This window comes from Manacus candei, unplaced genomic scaffold (assembly GCF_025592945.1).
Source record: "Manacus candei isolate 608988 ecotype Guabito, Panama unplaced genomic scaffold, ASM2559294v1 h1tg000015l, whole genome shotgun sequence".
NCBI classification, from domain to species: Eukaryota; Metazoa; Chordata; class Aves; order Passeriformes; family Pipridae; genus Manacus; species Manacus candei.
Window position 1 is genome coordinate 9,265,606 of NW_026138063.1, and position 11,625 is coordinate 9,277,230.

Sequence of the window (11,625 nt, forward strand, 5' to 3'; positions counted from 1 at the left end):
CCTCACTCCCTGTGCCAGCAGCTGAGCTGCTCCAAGCCCAGCCTCATTAAAGAGACACACTCCCTGGTACCGCCGCCCGGGGGGGAGGTGGGGGGATGCTCTCACGGGGAACGCTGGGGGTCTCAGGGGATGGCCAACACCCCCAAAGAGTGACAGGGACCAGTCAAGAGCAGAGTCAACAGCTGTGGGCTGATCTGCACCAACAGAATATCAATTTCCAGGCAAACTTGTATACTGGTGAGACCCCAGGTGATGCTACAACATCAAAACCACAGAGTTTGGCTGAGTGAGACATGTACCACACCCTGCATGTCCGTCCCCCCCCCAAACAGAGCACAGGGCAAAACAGCCCCCATCAGCCAGCTGAAGTCTCCAGTACAAATACCATGGGCCACAAATGTCACAACAAGCTCCACTAGGAAAGGTGTCAGCTGCCCTGGGACCACCACAAAACAGCCAGGTGCAGGCAGATGCTGCACATCCACTCCAAACCCAGATGCCCTGGGGTCCCACTAGGCTGTCCCCATTAGACTCCATGTGCTGCAGTGAAATCCCAGCTCTGAGGAGCAGGAGAGAGGGGGAATTCAGGGACAGCCCAGCTTTAGGGTGACAAGTATGACAACAAACTCCCCTGGGGAGGGTGCAGACAGTCAGGAAGTCCCAGTGAAGTCAGGACATGTATGCTGGCAGGGAGATCTCACAGCCTGAGATGCACTGGGAATCCCTCCGCCACCACTGACAGATCTGTGTTCCCAAGTGGGACCAGAGAAATCCACCTGATTTGGGACTAATTCCTGCCCTGCCTCTCCCAGGCAGCTCCCTGTGCTATAGATAGGACTGTGCTGCTGCAGCTCTTTTTATAGAGCACACAGAGAGGAGTCCCCCACCCCACCCCCAAGCACTGCAGAACCCACCACTGCAGCCATGCCAAACCTGGAGCCAGTCCAGGCACAAACTGGGGCAGAAAGCTCCAGCAGCACCACGAGGGGAGCAGCCCCTAGTCCTCAGCAGGTATTTTTATATCTCACCTCTAAGTTGACCCATATGTCACTACAGCTTCAGCTTCTTGACACGGGTTTCACAGGTGATGGCAGGAACAACGGAGGGAAATCTTGGCGGAAGACATCCTTTGCTGCACGTGAGACACACTCCCCCGTCTTGACCCCTTACCCTGAGATTCAATCAACAATTATCTGGCCAAGAGGCACTCTGTGGTTCCCTAGGGTCCTTGCAAGAGCACTCTGAGCCATTCTCTCTCCCATGTGAGATGCCCTACGGCACGCTGCTTCCCCTCTCTGTGCTGCACAGAGAGTGAGCTGAAGTGTGCAGCTGCTCCCCTTCCCTTTCATTTACAAGAGAAGGATGCTAACCCATGTATTATCCCCCCCCCGTGACAGCTGCCAGCTCTGGGAGCTGCTGGAGGCCCCGCACGCACCACAGCACATCTTCACAGCCTGCAGCATGCACGACACTCCTGCTCCCATCCTCATGGCAAGTGCTGAGCTGCTCCAGACCCACAAAAAACCCTGCAAGCTTTGATTTTTCCCTGAGAGATCATTTCTAGGCCAAGCTGAGGCAAAGAGAAGTGTCCAAATGCGAGTGCTGGGTCAGTGCCACCAGCCGGGGTGATGCAGCTTGGCCAGCCCACCGTGTCAGACGTCGGTCTCGGCGTGACAGCAGGTGAATAACAACAGCATGCACAGCACTGGGGCACAGGTGAACCTCCCCAGCCCACTGGTGACCACAGCAGCCCCAGGCAGACGTAGACAGGCTCCATCCCATTCTGTACAGTGCTCCCAGCAGCGTCAGGCATCAGGCGTGTGTGTCCCTGCTCTGCACTGTCACAGCTTCACTACAGTACCTCATCACAGCCACAAATAGATCTGGAGAGGCTGGTGTTGCCTTTTGGCAGAGTGCTGAGCTAAGGCATGTGTTAAACCCTTTAAACACAGGCCCAGCTTAGCCCAATGGCTCCATTCATCATCCTCACACCCCAGTGACCCCACACAGCCCAGTGATCCCACGCAGCCCTCACCAGCAGCCACAGCACAGCCCAAGGGACCAGTCAGGGCCTGGGTATTTATCCCCAAATGCCCCATACCTTGAACTGAATTATCACGCAGAGACGAGGCTGGCTGGAGGGGCTCGAACCACAGAGCTCTTACAGATGCTCTCAGGTCCTGAGTCACTGATAGGTGTCACTGTGACTTTAGTGTGAGTTTAGTTATTTGGGAAATAACCCAAAACCCAAGGAGATACCAGCTGGTGTCAGGCTGGCAGTGATTGTGCTCAACACAGCTGCAGCTTCTCAGACCCCACCGAGGGCTGCAAGGGGAGAGGGTTGGCCTGCAGGGAGAGTGACAGGGGTGTTCTGTTTGGCTGCTCCATAATCAGCAAGAACTAAACAAGACCTTGAGGATGGGTAGCACAGAGGAGGAAGGGAATGCTAGTGATGTTTCTGGTCAAAATCAGGTGCACCTTGGCTTAACCTGTGTAATATCAGTCTGCCAAGTTGCAGGGAGTTACAGAGGGGGCCAGAGGGAAAAAATGAAACAACACATCAGCAGAGATAGAGACGCTGGTAGAGACACCAGGGATCCTTGGGGAGAGGGGCTGGGAATACTGCCAGCACTTCTGCTTGCCCAAACTTAACTGAAGTCTCCGCAGGATGCTGGCGCAGGCAGATGGGGCTGGAAGCCCCTGTGGGGCTGGCTCTTACACAGATCCAGGACACGCACTGGTGTCTGCTGAGTTTCCTTTCGGCGGCCGGAAATAGCGGGGGCTCACAGCCTTGGGGGGGCACGTGGGGGATCGCGCAGCAGCCAGCCCGCCGGGATCAGGGAGTGGCGCCAGGCTCGCTGCCGAAAACGAAACTCCCCGGATTGGAGCAAAGCGACTCCCCGGATTTGAGGAAAGCGAAACTCCTCGTGCCGCTGACGCCCTGCCTCTCTTCTTCCTCCACAGCGGCCGAACCCTCCGCGGGCTGCGAGCAAAGCTCTGCGGTCTCTGCGCGGGGACCCTCCTCACACGGCAGCACAGCCGGGCAGCGGGTGCCCGAGGGTGGGTATTGCTGCTCCAGCTTCTCGCTGCCATCCTTCTCCCGAGGGTCTGCTCGCGGTGGGACGTGGCGGTTCAGATCAGCTTGGGCCATCGGGGCTCGGCGGGATCCCGTCAGGTCAGCCCGTCCCTTCGCAGTGGAGCCCGAGAGGCTCGGACCGCTCCCCACGGCCGGAGATGGGGTACGCGGGGGGCAGGCTCGGATCCCTGGCCACGAGTGGAGGCTGTCGGGGGCTTGTCCCTAGGCCGGACTAAAATGTTGTTTGGGGGCCTGGGGGCGGTGGGGGCATGATGCGGGGGAAGGCTGAGGGGTGTCGGGCCGGGAGCGGAGCGGGCAGGTCCGGGCATATCCCGCGGCGGGCATGGCCGTGCGGCTGCTTCCCTCTAGCGGGGACCGGGGGCTCGGCCGCCGGCTGCGCCCAGCACCGCACCTCCCTCCCGCACGCCTCGGGCCGCCACCGCCCCGCAGCACGTGGTGCGGGCGGGACGCGCTTCCGGAGCGGTGGCGGAGCCGTGACAGAGGCGGCATCGGGTGAGGCGGCTGAGAGAGCTCCGTGCCCCGGTCCCGGAGCGCGCGTGGGGTCCCCGGGACGGAGCCAGGCAGGCCCCCCACGCGTGTCCGCACCCCCGCTGGCCGAGCGGATGGGCCCGCGGGGATCCCGCCCGGTCCCCGGGCAACCGTGGCGCCCGCGGGCACCGCTGCCGCATCCCCGCGGAGGTGGCCCCAGGGGATCTCGCTGTCCCCCCGCCCTGTCCTTGGGGTGGCCAGGGCTGGGATGGGGGGAGTGGGCTGAGGACAAGCAGCCCAGCTGGGCCAGCCGCCATTCCACCGTGGCACACTGGAGAAAGGGGTGGGTACAGCAGCTCTGGCAGGAACACAGCGCCCTGGGGCAGGCACAGGGAGGCGCAAGGAAAAGGAAATGAGTGTTTTGGGGAGTTGCATTAAACTTTATTCCGTGCCCACAGCATAAGACTCTCTGACTCATAGCAATGGGAAGACCCAGGAAGGAGTCTGCTGGCACATCATCCCCTCGGGCGGCCACAACTGCCTCCAAAACTGCCCCTGCCGCACCACCACCTTCCACTTCGGCCACTCGGGCCAAGGCCACGACTGCAGGCAGCCGATCCCAATGTGCTCCAGCTGCCAAGGCTACCACCCTCAGTCAGGGGCGGGGAAGAAAGGCAGATTCTGCTCAGCCAAGACCCACAGCATCCTGTGGAGCCCGAGGAGATGCTGGGGACCAGAGCAGAGCACCTCCTAGGAATTCCTCTACAACCCAGAGGAAGCTGTCTGATGCCAAAGCAGCTGCTGGTCTGGCCAGACCTGACCCATGTCCGCAGAAGAAGCAGCCTGGGGCTGACACGAGCAAAGCCTTGGACCGGTTCCTGCCCCCTATGGAGAGCCAGGACATCCCACGGGTGGAAAAGGAGACACGGGGCCAGTGGAGCAACCCCAAGTGGTACGAGATGCGGGAGAACCGCATCACGGCCTCCGTGGCCTCCAAAATTGCCAACAGCAAGTTTGCCAACGGCAAGACAGATGAGGTGCCCCAGTCCTACCTGAAAGCTGTGGTGAACCCCGGCCCTGGGGTGCAGACCCCGGCCATGTCCTGGGGAATTCGCAATGAGAAGGCGGCCGTGCAGGCCTACGAGCAGAAGGCAAGGGCAGTGGGCAAGCCAGTGAAGGTGGAGGACTGTGGCCTCTTCATTCACCCAGACAAGAAGTGGCTTGCTGCCAGCCCAGATGGAGTCATCAAGGAGGAGACTACGGGGAAGGACCTGGGGCTGCTGGAGGTTAAGTGTCCCTACAAGCACAGGAACAGGACGGTGCGCGAGGCCTGCAAGGACAAGGACTTCTGCCTGGAGGTGGATGGGGACTCCTATGCCCTGAAGAAGAATCATGGCTACTTCACCCAGGTCCAATGCCAGCTGGCGACAGCCGGCTTTGAGCGGGCTGACTTTGTGGTGCACACCAAAAAGGAGACGGCTGTAGTCCCAGTCCAGTTTGATGCTGAGTTCTGGAGGAAGACGGAGCCCAAGCTGGAGAAGTTTTACTCAGAGGCAGTGGTTCCCCACCTGGAGCAGAAGGCAGGTGGCTCTGCCTGGGCTAAGGAGGAGTAGACCCCTGACTAGCTACTTCACCTAGATGCTTGCTTGGCTGCATAAACCCAGCTTTGACCCCTAGCATAGAAATTACATCCTTGTTAGCTGCTGTTCCTGGACCATTTGCAGCCTCAGGACTGAAATGTTGTACCAGCAGGACCCTGCGTGGTAAGGGTTCCCACAAACAGTGCCTTCTTCCTGCCCTAGGCAGGTCAGTGCTTGACCCCCAGAGCCTTCTTGCCCTGCCCCCCTCACTGCATCCCCCATCTAACCTAACAGCATGCCTGGTGGAAGCTGGCACACCTCTGGATCTTCAGGGAAAGCCAGTGATATGTCTGTTGGAATTAAATAAGCCTGAAATAGACTTATTTTGTGGAGAAAACTGGAACCATTAGCACCTCAATTGCTGTCAGGACTAAATCATAACTGCACTCCAGAGTGGAGACAGAGGCAAGGTTTGTCAGAGCCCAAGAGCGAAACTTATCTAAACAGTGATGTGCCTTAAGCGTCAGAGCAACAGCCTGTGGACACCTTCCCTCCCTGAGCCATCGGACCTGCTGCTTCTGTGGAATAACCCATGACATTCCCCACGAGATGGCTGCAGCCTCTGAACCAAGGTTCCCATTGAAGGTTATCCCCCAAGCCATGCACCTCCTGAGGACCTTTCTGTAGAGCCATCCCTGTGCACCTATGTAGCAGTGTGGGGAGGTGGTTGTCACTCTGTTAAATAAAAGATCCACTGGCCTGGTTGTTCCCTGTGATTTTGCAGCTTGGGATTTCCCCGGGGGGGTATAGTGGGGCTGAGTGGGACTCCCACACCAGGTCCCCTCCCAGCCACAGCAGAAAGGAAGAAGGGGAGCACTCGGGTCCTGGAGGGACACGAGACCCAAGGTCACGGAACTATGCCAAGGCCACCACTGTTATGGCAAAGTATTTATTATATACATAAGACTCCAGTCACACTCCACAGGGCAAGGACCAGAATTTGCTATAATACAAAGTAACTATAATACAAAGTAACTATAATACAAATTAACTATAATACAAAGTAACTATAAAAACATAAAGCACTTTTGGGGCCCAGGCTTTCCACAGGAGGAGAGAGGCACAGGGACGAGCCTGGGGGCTGCTGTGTGACAGGGGGCTGTCCCACACCCTCCTCCCAGCTGTGGTCCCACAGTAACCAGATGTGCAAGTAGGAAAGAACCCAGTTAAGAATTATAGTCATGGGGACTGGCAGGTAGGGGCTGAGCTCAGTGTCACCAGGACAGGAGTGGGGTCTGCATCCCCCAGGGAAAGTGCAGAAGGCACATGGGCAGGGCTCTTTGGAGGGGCTGTGAGGAGGAGGTGGGATCCAACAGCTAGTGCATGTGGGGCCCCAGGAGATCACAAACACTAACACACCACCCACAGGGATCATGGCTGGACCACCCTCCTCTCCCCCACACACCTCTGGGATAACTGAGCTAATGTGATCCTCAGGGAGGACACGTGTGGCAGCTTTCAGGAGTCAGAAGTGTGAGGGGAACAGTCTGGCCCTGTGTCCCAGCCCCTCCCCTGCCAGTGCATTGATTGTCTTCAGGTTAAAAAGGGGCCCCCAGCCGTCCTGCTCTGCAGGAGCTTCAGTCAACGAGGCGCTTGCGGGGCACTGTCCGAGCTCGGTTCGAGCGACGAATCTCCTGCTTGGCATCCCGGCATCGCTGGCAGATGAAAATGTCAGGCACATTGGATTTGCGGATCTTGGCACAAGAGAGATGGATCCAGGTAGCGCATTCATTACATTCGATCATGGGCCTCCCTGCAAAGGGCTTCATGCAGAAGCAGGTGATCAGATCCCAGGCATCGTCGTCTGGTCAGGGAGAGAGATACACTGGTCAGAAACCACACTACCACCTGCAGGTCTGGCTGTGGCCAGACTAGCCAGTTCCTCTAGGTGTTAAATGGGACAGCCCACCACTCACCTTCTGCTTTGGTGTTGGGAACTTCCGCAAATTCGACTGCTAAAGTTGCAAAAGGGGGGAAAAAAGAGAAAAAAAAAAGGAAGACCAGATGAGCAAGGCAACCCTACACCTCATTTCAGACCCACTTCAGGTCTGCACCACCTACTCTACACAATAAAGCTGCCAAAGGGCAGGTCAGCTCCCTGCCCTCTGCTCTTCAGTCCCCCTCAGGTCCCAAAGGTACTCCCCTTGCTGGGAGAGGCTTGGGCCATCAACAAGCCCTCCCTGTGGCCAGCATGAGTGGCTCCAGCTGAGGGAGGGACAATGCTTGGTACTATCTACAGCACAACGGGGCCCTCTGCACTCCCTTTGACACTCACCACTGAGCTGGGAGGTCCCTCTGCTTGTGTCTTCCCCTTTGCTTTGGTCCAAGGTATTACAGGAACTGGGGCTTTTCCTCCCTCCAGAGAAGGAGTCATGCTCCTTTAGCTGAGGATCCTCTCCTGCTGGCTTCTCCGTCCCCTGCGCTCCGTACATCCAGTCTTTCTCCTCCTTCATCGGCTCCTCCAGGAGGGAGTTGGGCTGAGGGTCCCCAGACAAGTTGGGGGAAGGCTCCAATAGCTCCTCTTTCACAGGAGACAGCTGTCCTGCCAGTGCAGCCAGCTGTTTCACGCCATCCTGCTCTGCCCCAAAGTCCTTCCAAGCACTCAGTGGCACCCTCTTCTTCACCTCCTGCTCCAGAATGCGTTTCTTTGCTGGTGGTTTCTTCCGTTTGATTTGCTGGGGCCGGACATTGTAGAAGCCAGTGGAAAAGACAGGGTTGCTCATAAGCAGGCCATTGTCCACAACTCCCCTGGCCACAGCATTCCTGCTCTTCCTACTGTCCATTGGGATGTGGCAGTCAGAAGAGTGAGATGAGGTCGAGCTATCACTGTCCTGAGTGCTCCCTGTGCTGTTCTGGGGACTCATACTGCCTCCATGGGTCCAGGGCACATACTACAAGAGGAGAAGATGCAGGATTAGCATGGGAGACTGCAGCACATTCAGTCAGGGTAAAGAGAGGGAGGCTGGGGCTGGAGGATGACTGTCCTGACGTGTCTATCCAAACTTCAAGGCCAGGTTGGATGGGCACCTAGGCAACATGATTTAGTGAGTGGGACCCCTGCCCATGGTGAGGAGTTGGAACTAGATGATCTCTACGGTCCCTTCAAACTAAAACCATTCTATAATTCTTTATGATTAAGAGCTGGGTCTCCACATGGCAAAGAATCCAGGGGAACCAGTATCCTTGTAGAGGAACACCCTGCAAGCCCACTTACCTCTTCAGGGTAGGGGATGTAGCCTGCATAAGCCAGAACGAAGGTGCAGAACTGGTTGAAATCCTCCACAGTTCTCCGTCGTTTCTGAAGCGGCTGCAACAAACACCACGAGTGGATTAAACTCCCAGGATATCTCAACCTGAGCCGATACCACAGCTGGTGCCGGCAGCAGCCATGGACTGCCCGGCTGTTTTACAAGCACAGAATATCGAGGTTACTCAAACATCCATCTTTCTCGTAACCAATCCTCACATCATCTGCCGAGGCAGATGCAGCCCTTCCCCTTAAACCCAGATCGCGAGAGAGGGGGGGAGTCGGCGGGATGGACACACACGACGACACCGTGACGACATGCCGGGACACCCAGAGCCCGGCAGCCGCCGGCAGAGCCTGACTCAGAGCCTCGGGGCCCCGCTACCGGGTTGTCCACCACCCACGGGCGGTGACTCCAGGCCGGGGGACTCTCCCGGGGCAGCGGCCGGTGCTCTCGGGACTCGGTCCCGCGGGGGGAGCGGCGGGAGGGGCGGGCGCCGGCGGCAGCACCGGCGCCCCCCGGGACAACTACGCACCCCGGCGGCCCCGGGGGGAGCCGGGGCCGGTCCGCAGCGCTCGCCCCGCGGCGGCAGCCGGCGATGGGAGGGGGTGTCGGGGGCGGCCCCCCCGCGCCGCCCGTCCCCGCGCCGGGCACCTGATGGCTCCCAAGATGGCGCCGCGCTGCCGGTCCTGCCCCGGCCGACCGGCCCGGGGGGGACCCCGCCCCCCGCACGGACCCCCTGAACCCGCGGTACCCGCGCCGCCACGGGACCCCCACACCCCCGCACCGGTGCGCAGCACCCCCGCTGCCCCCAGCCGGCCACACCGCCGCCCATCCACGGGGATCCCGAGTGCCGCCGCCGCGCCCCCCCGGGCAGCATCCCCCGCCCGTGCCCACAGCCCCCCCCCGAGGGCTCCTCTCCCACGCACGGCCCCCGCGGGCACACACGGAGCCGCTCCCCCCCCCGCGCACACACAGGCGCTCACACACACACAGAACCCCCCCCCTTCCAACCAAGCCTCCCCCTCCGGCACTACCCCCCCCGCACAGACCGCTCCCCCACGAGGCCCTTTCTCGACACACGACCCCCTCCACCAGCGCACACACATAACCCCCCCCACCAGCGCACACAGAGGGACACCACCACCAACCCCCCCGTACATACACGGCCACACAGAGGGGACCCCCCCGTACACACACACAGAGGGCACCCCCCGCCCCCCGTACACACACACAGAGCCACACAGAGGGACCCTCCGGTACAGAGACACAGAGGGGAACCCCCTCCCCTTCCGTACACACACCGAGGGACCCCCTGCTCCCCGTACACACACACAGGGTACCCCCACACACACACACGGAGCCACACTAGCCCACCCCCCCCGCACACACACTCACAGACGACCCCCCCACACTCCTGAGGGCACTCCTGCACCCCGCGGAGGCCCTGCAGCCCCGATCCCCAGCATGCGGCCGACCCCCCCCGCACGATCCGCTCCCCGCCGCCCCGCTCACCTCCTCGGGCGCCGGGGACGCGGGGCTGGGCACGGGGCTGCTCCCCGCCGAGCACGGCCCGCCGCGGGGGCAGGGCTCCGCCGGCTGCCCACCGGCGCTCATGCCGGTGCCGGTAGCAGCGCCGGTGCCGGTAGCAGTCCCGGTGCGGAGCGGTGCGGTGCCCGCCGCCGGTGGGAGCGAGGCTCGAGCGCCGCCCCGGCCGCAGGGGCGGGACCACCTGGTGGCGGGGAAGGCGGAGGCGGGGCCTCGCCCCGACCGTCCCGGTGCGGGGGGGGTGCCGGTGAGTGTCCGCCCCTCCCGGTGCCGAACACCGGAGCGCAGCCGGGCTGGACGCGCCCGGACCCGCCGCCGCCGCCAACGGCAACGCCGAAGCACCGCCCACCGCCCGCGCGGGGTCGCGGCTCATGGAATGTTGAGGCTCGGGGGGGAACACCGCGCTCGAACGGTCCCCGCGCGCCCCCGGGGGCGGGGCGGCACCCACCACACCGGGGGGCTCCGTCCGACCTGGCCCGGGACAACTCCAGGGATGGGGCATCCATAGCTGCTCTGGGAAACCTGTGCCACTGCCTCACCACACTCCTGGGGAAGTCTTCCTAATATCCAACCTGAATGTCCCCCTTGCAGTTTAAAGCCATTTGCCCTTGTCCTATGACTATGTGCCTGTATAAAAACTCCCTCTACCTCTTTTCTAAATATTTCAATAGCAAAATCCAGTCCAGAAATTGCATTTTCCTATTACTGGATGAGGATAGGCACTCCACAAGCAGGGACATAGGTAGGGCAGAGATGTTTAACACTTTCTCCAATTCAGTCTTCAACACCAGTGATGGGCTTTGGGGGTCCCTGAGCTGGAGTACCATGACTGTGAGAATGATAACCTCCTAGTCAACCCCAAACTCATGCAGGATCTTCTTTTTCAGCTGGATCCCTTTATAGGGATGGCCTATGGGGCCTTATTGAATTCATCCAAGAGTACTCAAAGAGCTGGTAGATGCCATCATGAGACCTCTCTCGGTAATTTTTGAACTGCTCTGGGAATCTGGAGAAGTCCCAGTTGACTGGAAACGGGCAAACACTGTCCCAGTTTTCAAGAAAGGTAACAGGGATGATCCTGGTGCCTGGTAAAATTATGGAGAAGATTATTCTGAGAGTTTCTGAAATACACCTGAAGAACAATGCAGGCATGGGTCCCAGCCAGCACAGGTTCATGAGGACCATGAAGTCCTGCTTAATTTCCTTTTAGGACAAGGTGACCCATGTAGTTGATCAAAGGAAGCCTTGACACAAAAAGATGTAACTTATTTGGATTTCGGTAAAGCTTTAGATACTGTCTCTCCAAGGATCCTTCTGGACAAAATGTCCAGCACACAGCCGGATAAACACCTCATGCAATGGGTGAGCAACTGTCTAACAGGTGCAAAGGGTAATAGTGAATAGTGACAACAGACTGGCAACTTGTCGCTAGTGGGGTTCTGCAGGACACAATTTTAAGGCCAATGCTCTTCAACATCTTTATAAACAACATGGATGCAGGACTTGAAGGTACACGGAGTTTGCCAATGACGCCCCCTGTATCTGAAGTAAGGCAGCCTAGTCAGCAGGCTCCCCTGATCAGTCAGCCTATAGCAGACCCTGACCACAGGGGGTCTTTGGCTGG

The 11,625-nt window shown here is 59.4% G+C and overlaps 2 protein-coding genes across 3 annotated transcripts; one reads left to right on the forward strand and one right to left on the reverse strand.

The window, feature by feature from the left end:
* The first annotated feature begins 2,808 nt into the window (after positions 1–2,808).
* Positions 2,809–5,909, forward strand: LOC127468357 (uncharacterized). Of its 2 annotated transcripts, none has more exons than XM_051781411.1 (2): positions 2,809–3,060; positions 4,024–5,909. In XM_051781411.1, the coding sequence occupies exon 2, from the start codon at positions 4,048–4,050 to the stop codon at positions 5,176–5,178; it is 1,131 nt and encodes a 376-aa protein (XP_051637371.1). In that variant the 5' UTR covers positions 2,809–3,060; positions 4,024–4,047; the 3' UTR covers positions 5,179–5,909. The 2 variants fall into 2 exon arrangements, with proteins under 2 accessions (XP_051637371.1, XP_051637372.1); XM_051781412.1 differs by lacking the exon at positions 2,809–3,060 and adding an exon at positions 3,529–3,589.
* A 171-nt stretch (positions 5,910–6,080) lies between these two features.
* Positions 6,081–10,374, reverse strand: LOC127468356 (PHD finger protein 13-like). Its single transcript, XM_051781409.1, is given in 8 exon segments — positions 6,081–7,009; positions 7,122–7,160; positions 7,481–8,096; positions 8,420–8,512; positions 9,969–10,114; positions 10,117–10,240; positions 10,242–10,352; positions 10,354–10,374. Coding segments are annotated over 8 exon segments (1,377 nt in total). The 3' UTR covers positions 6,081–6,782.
* Between the last annotated feature and the right edge of the window lie 1,251 nt (positions 10,375–11,625).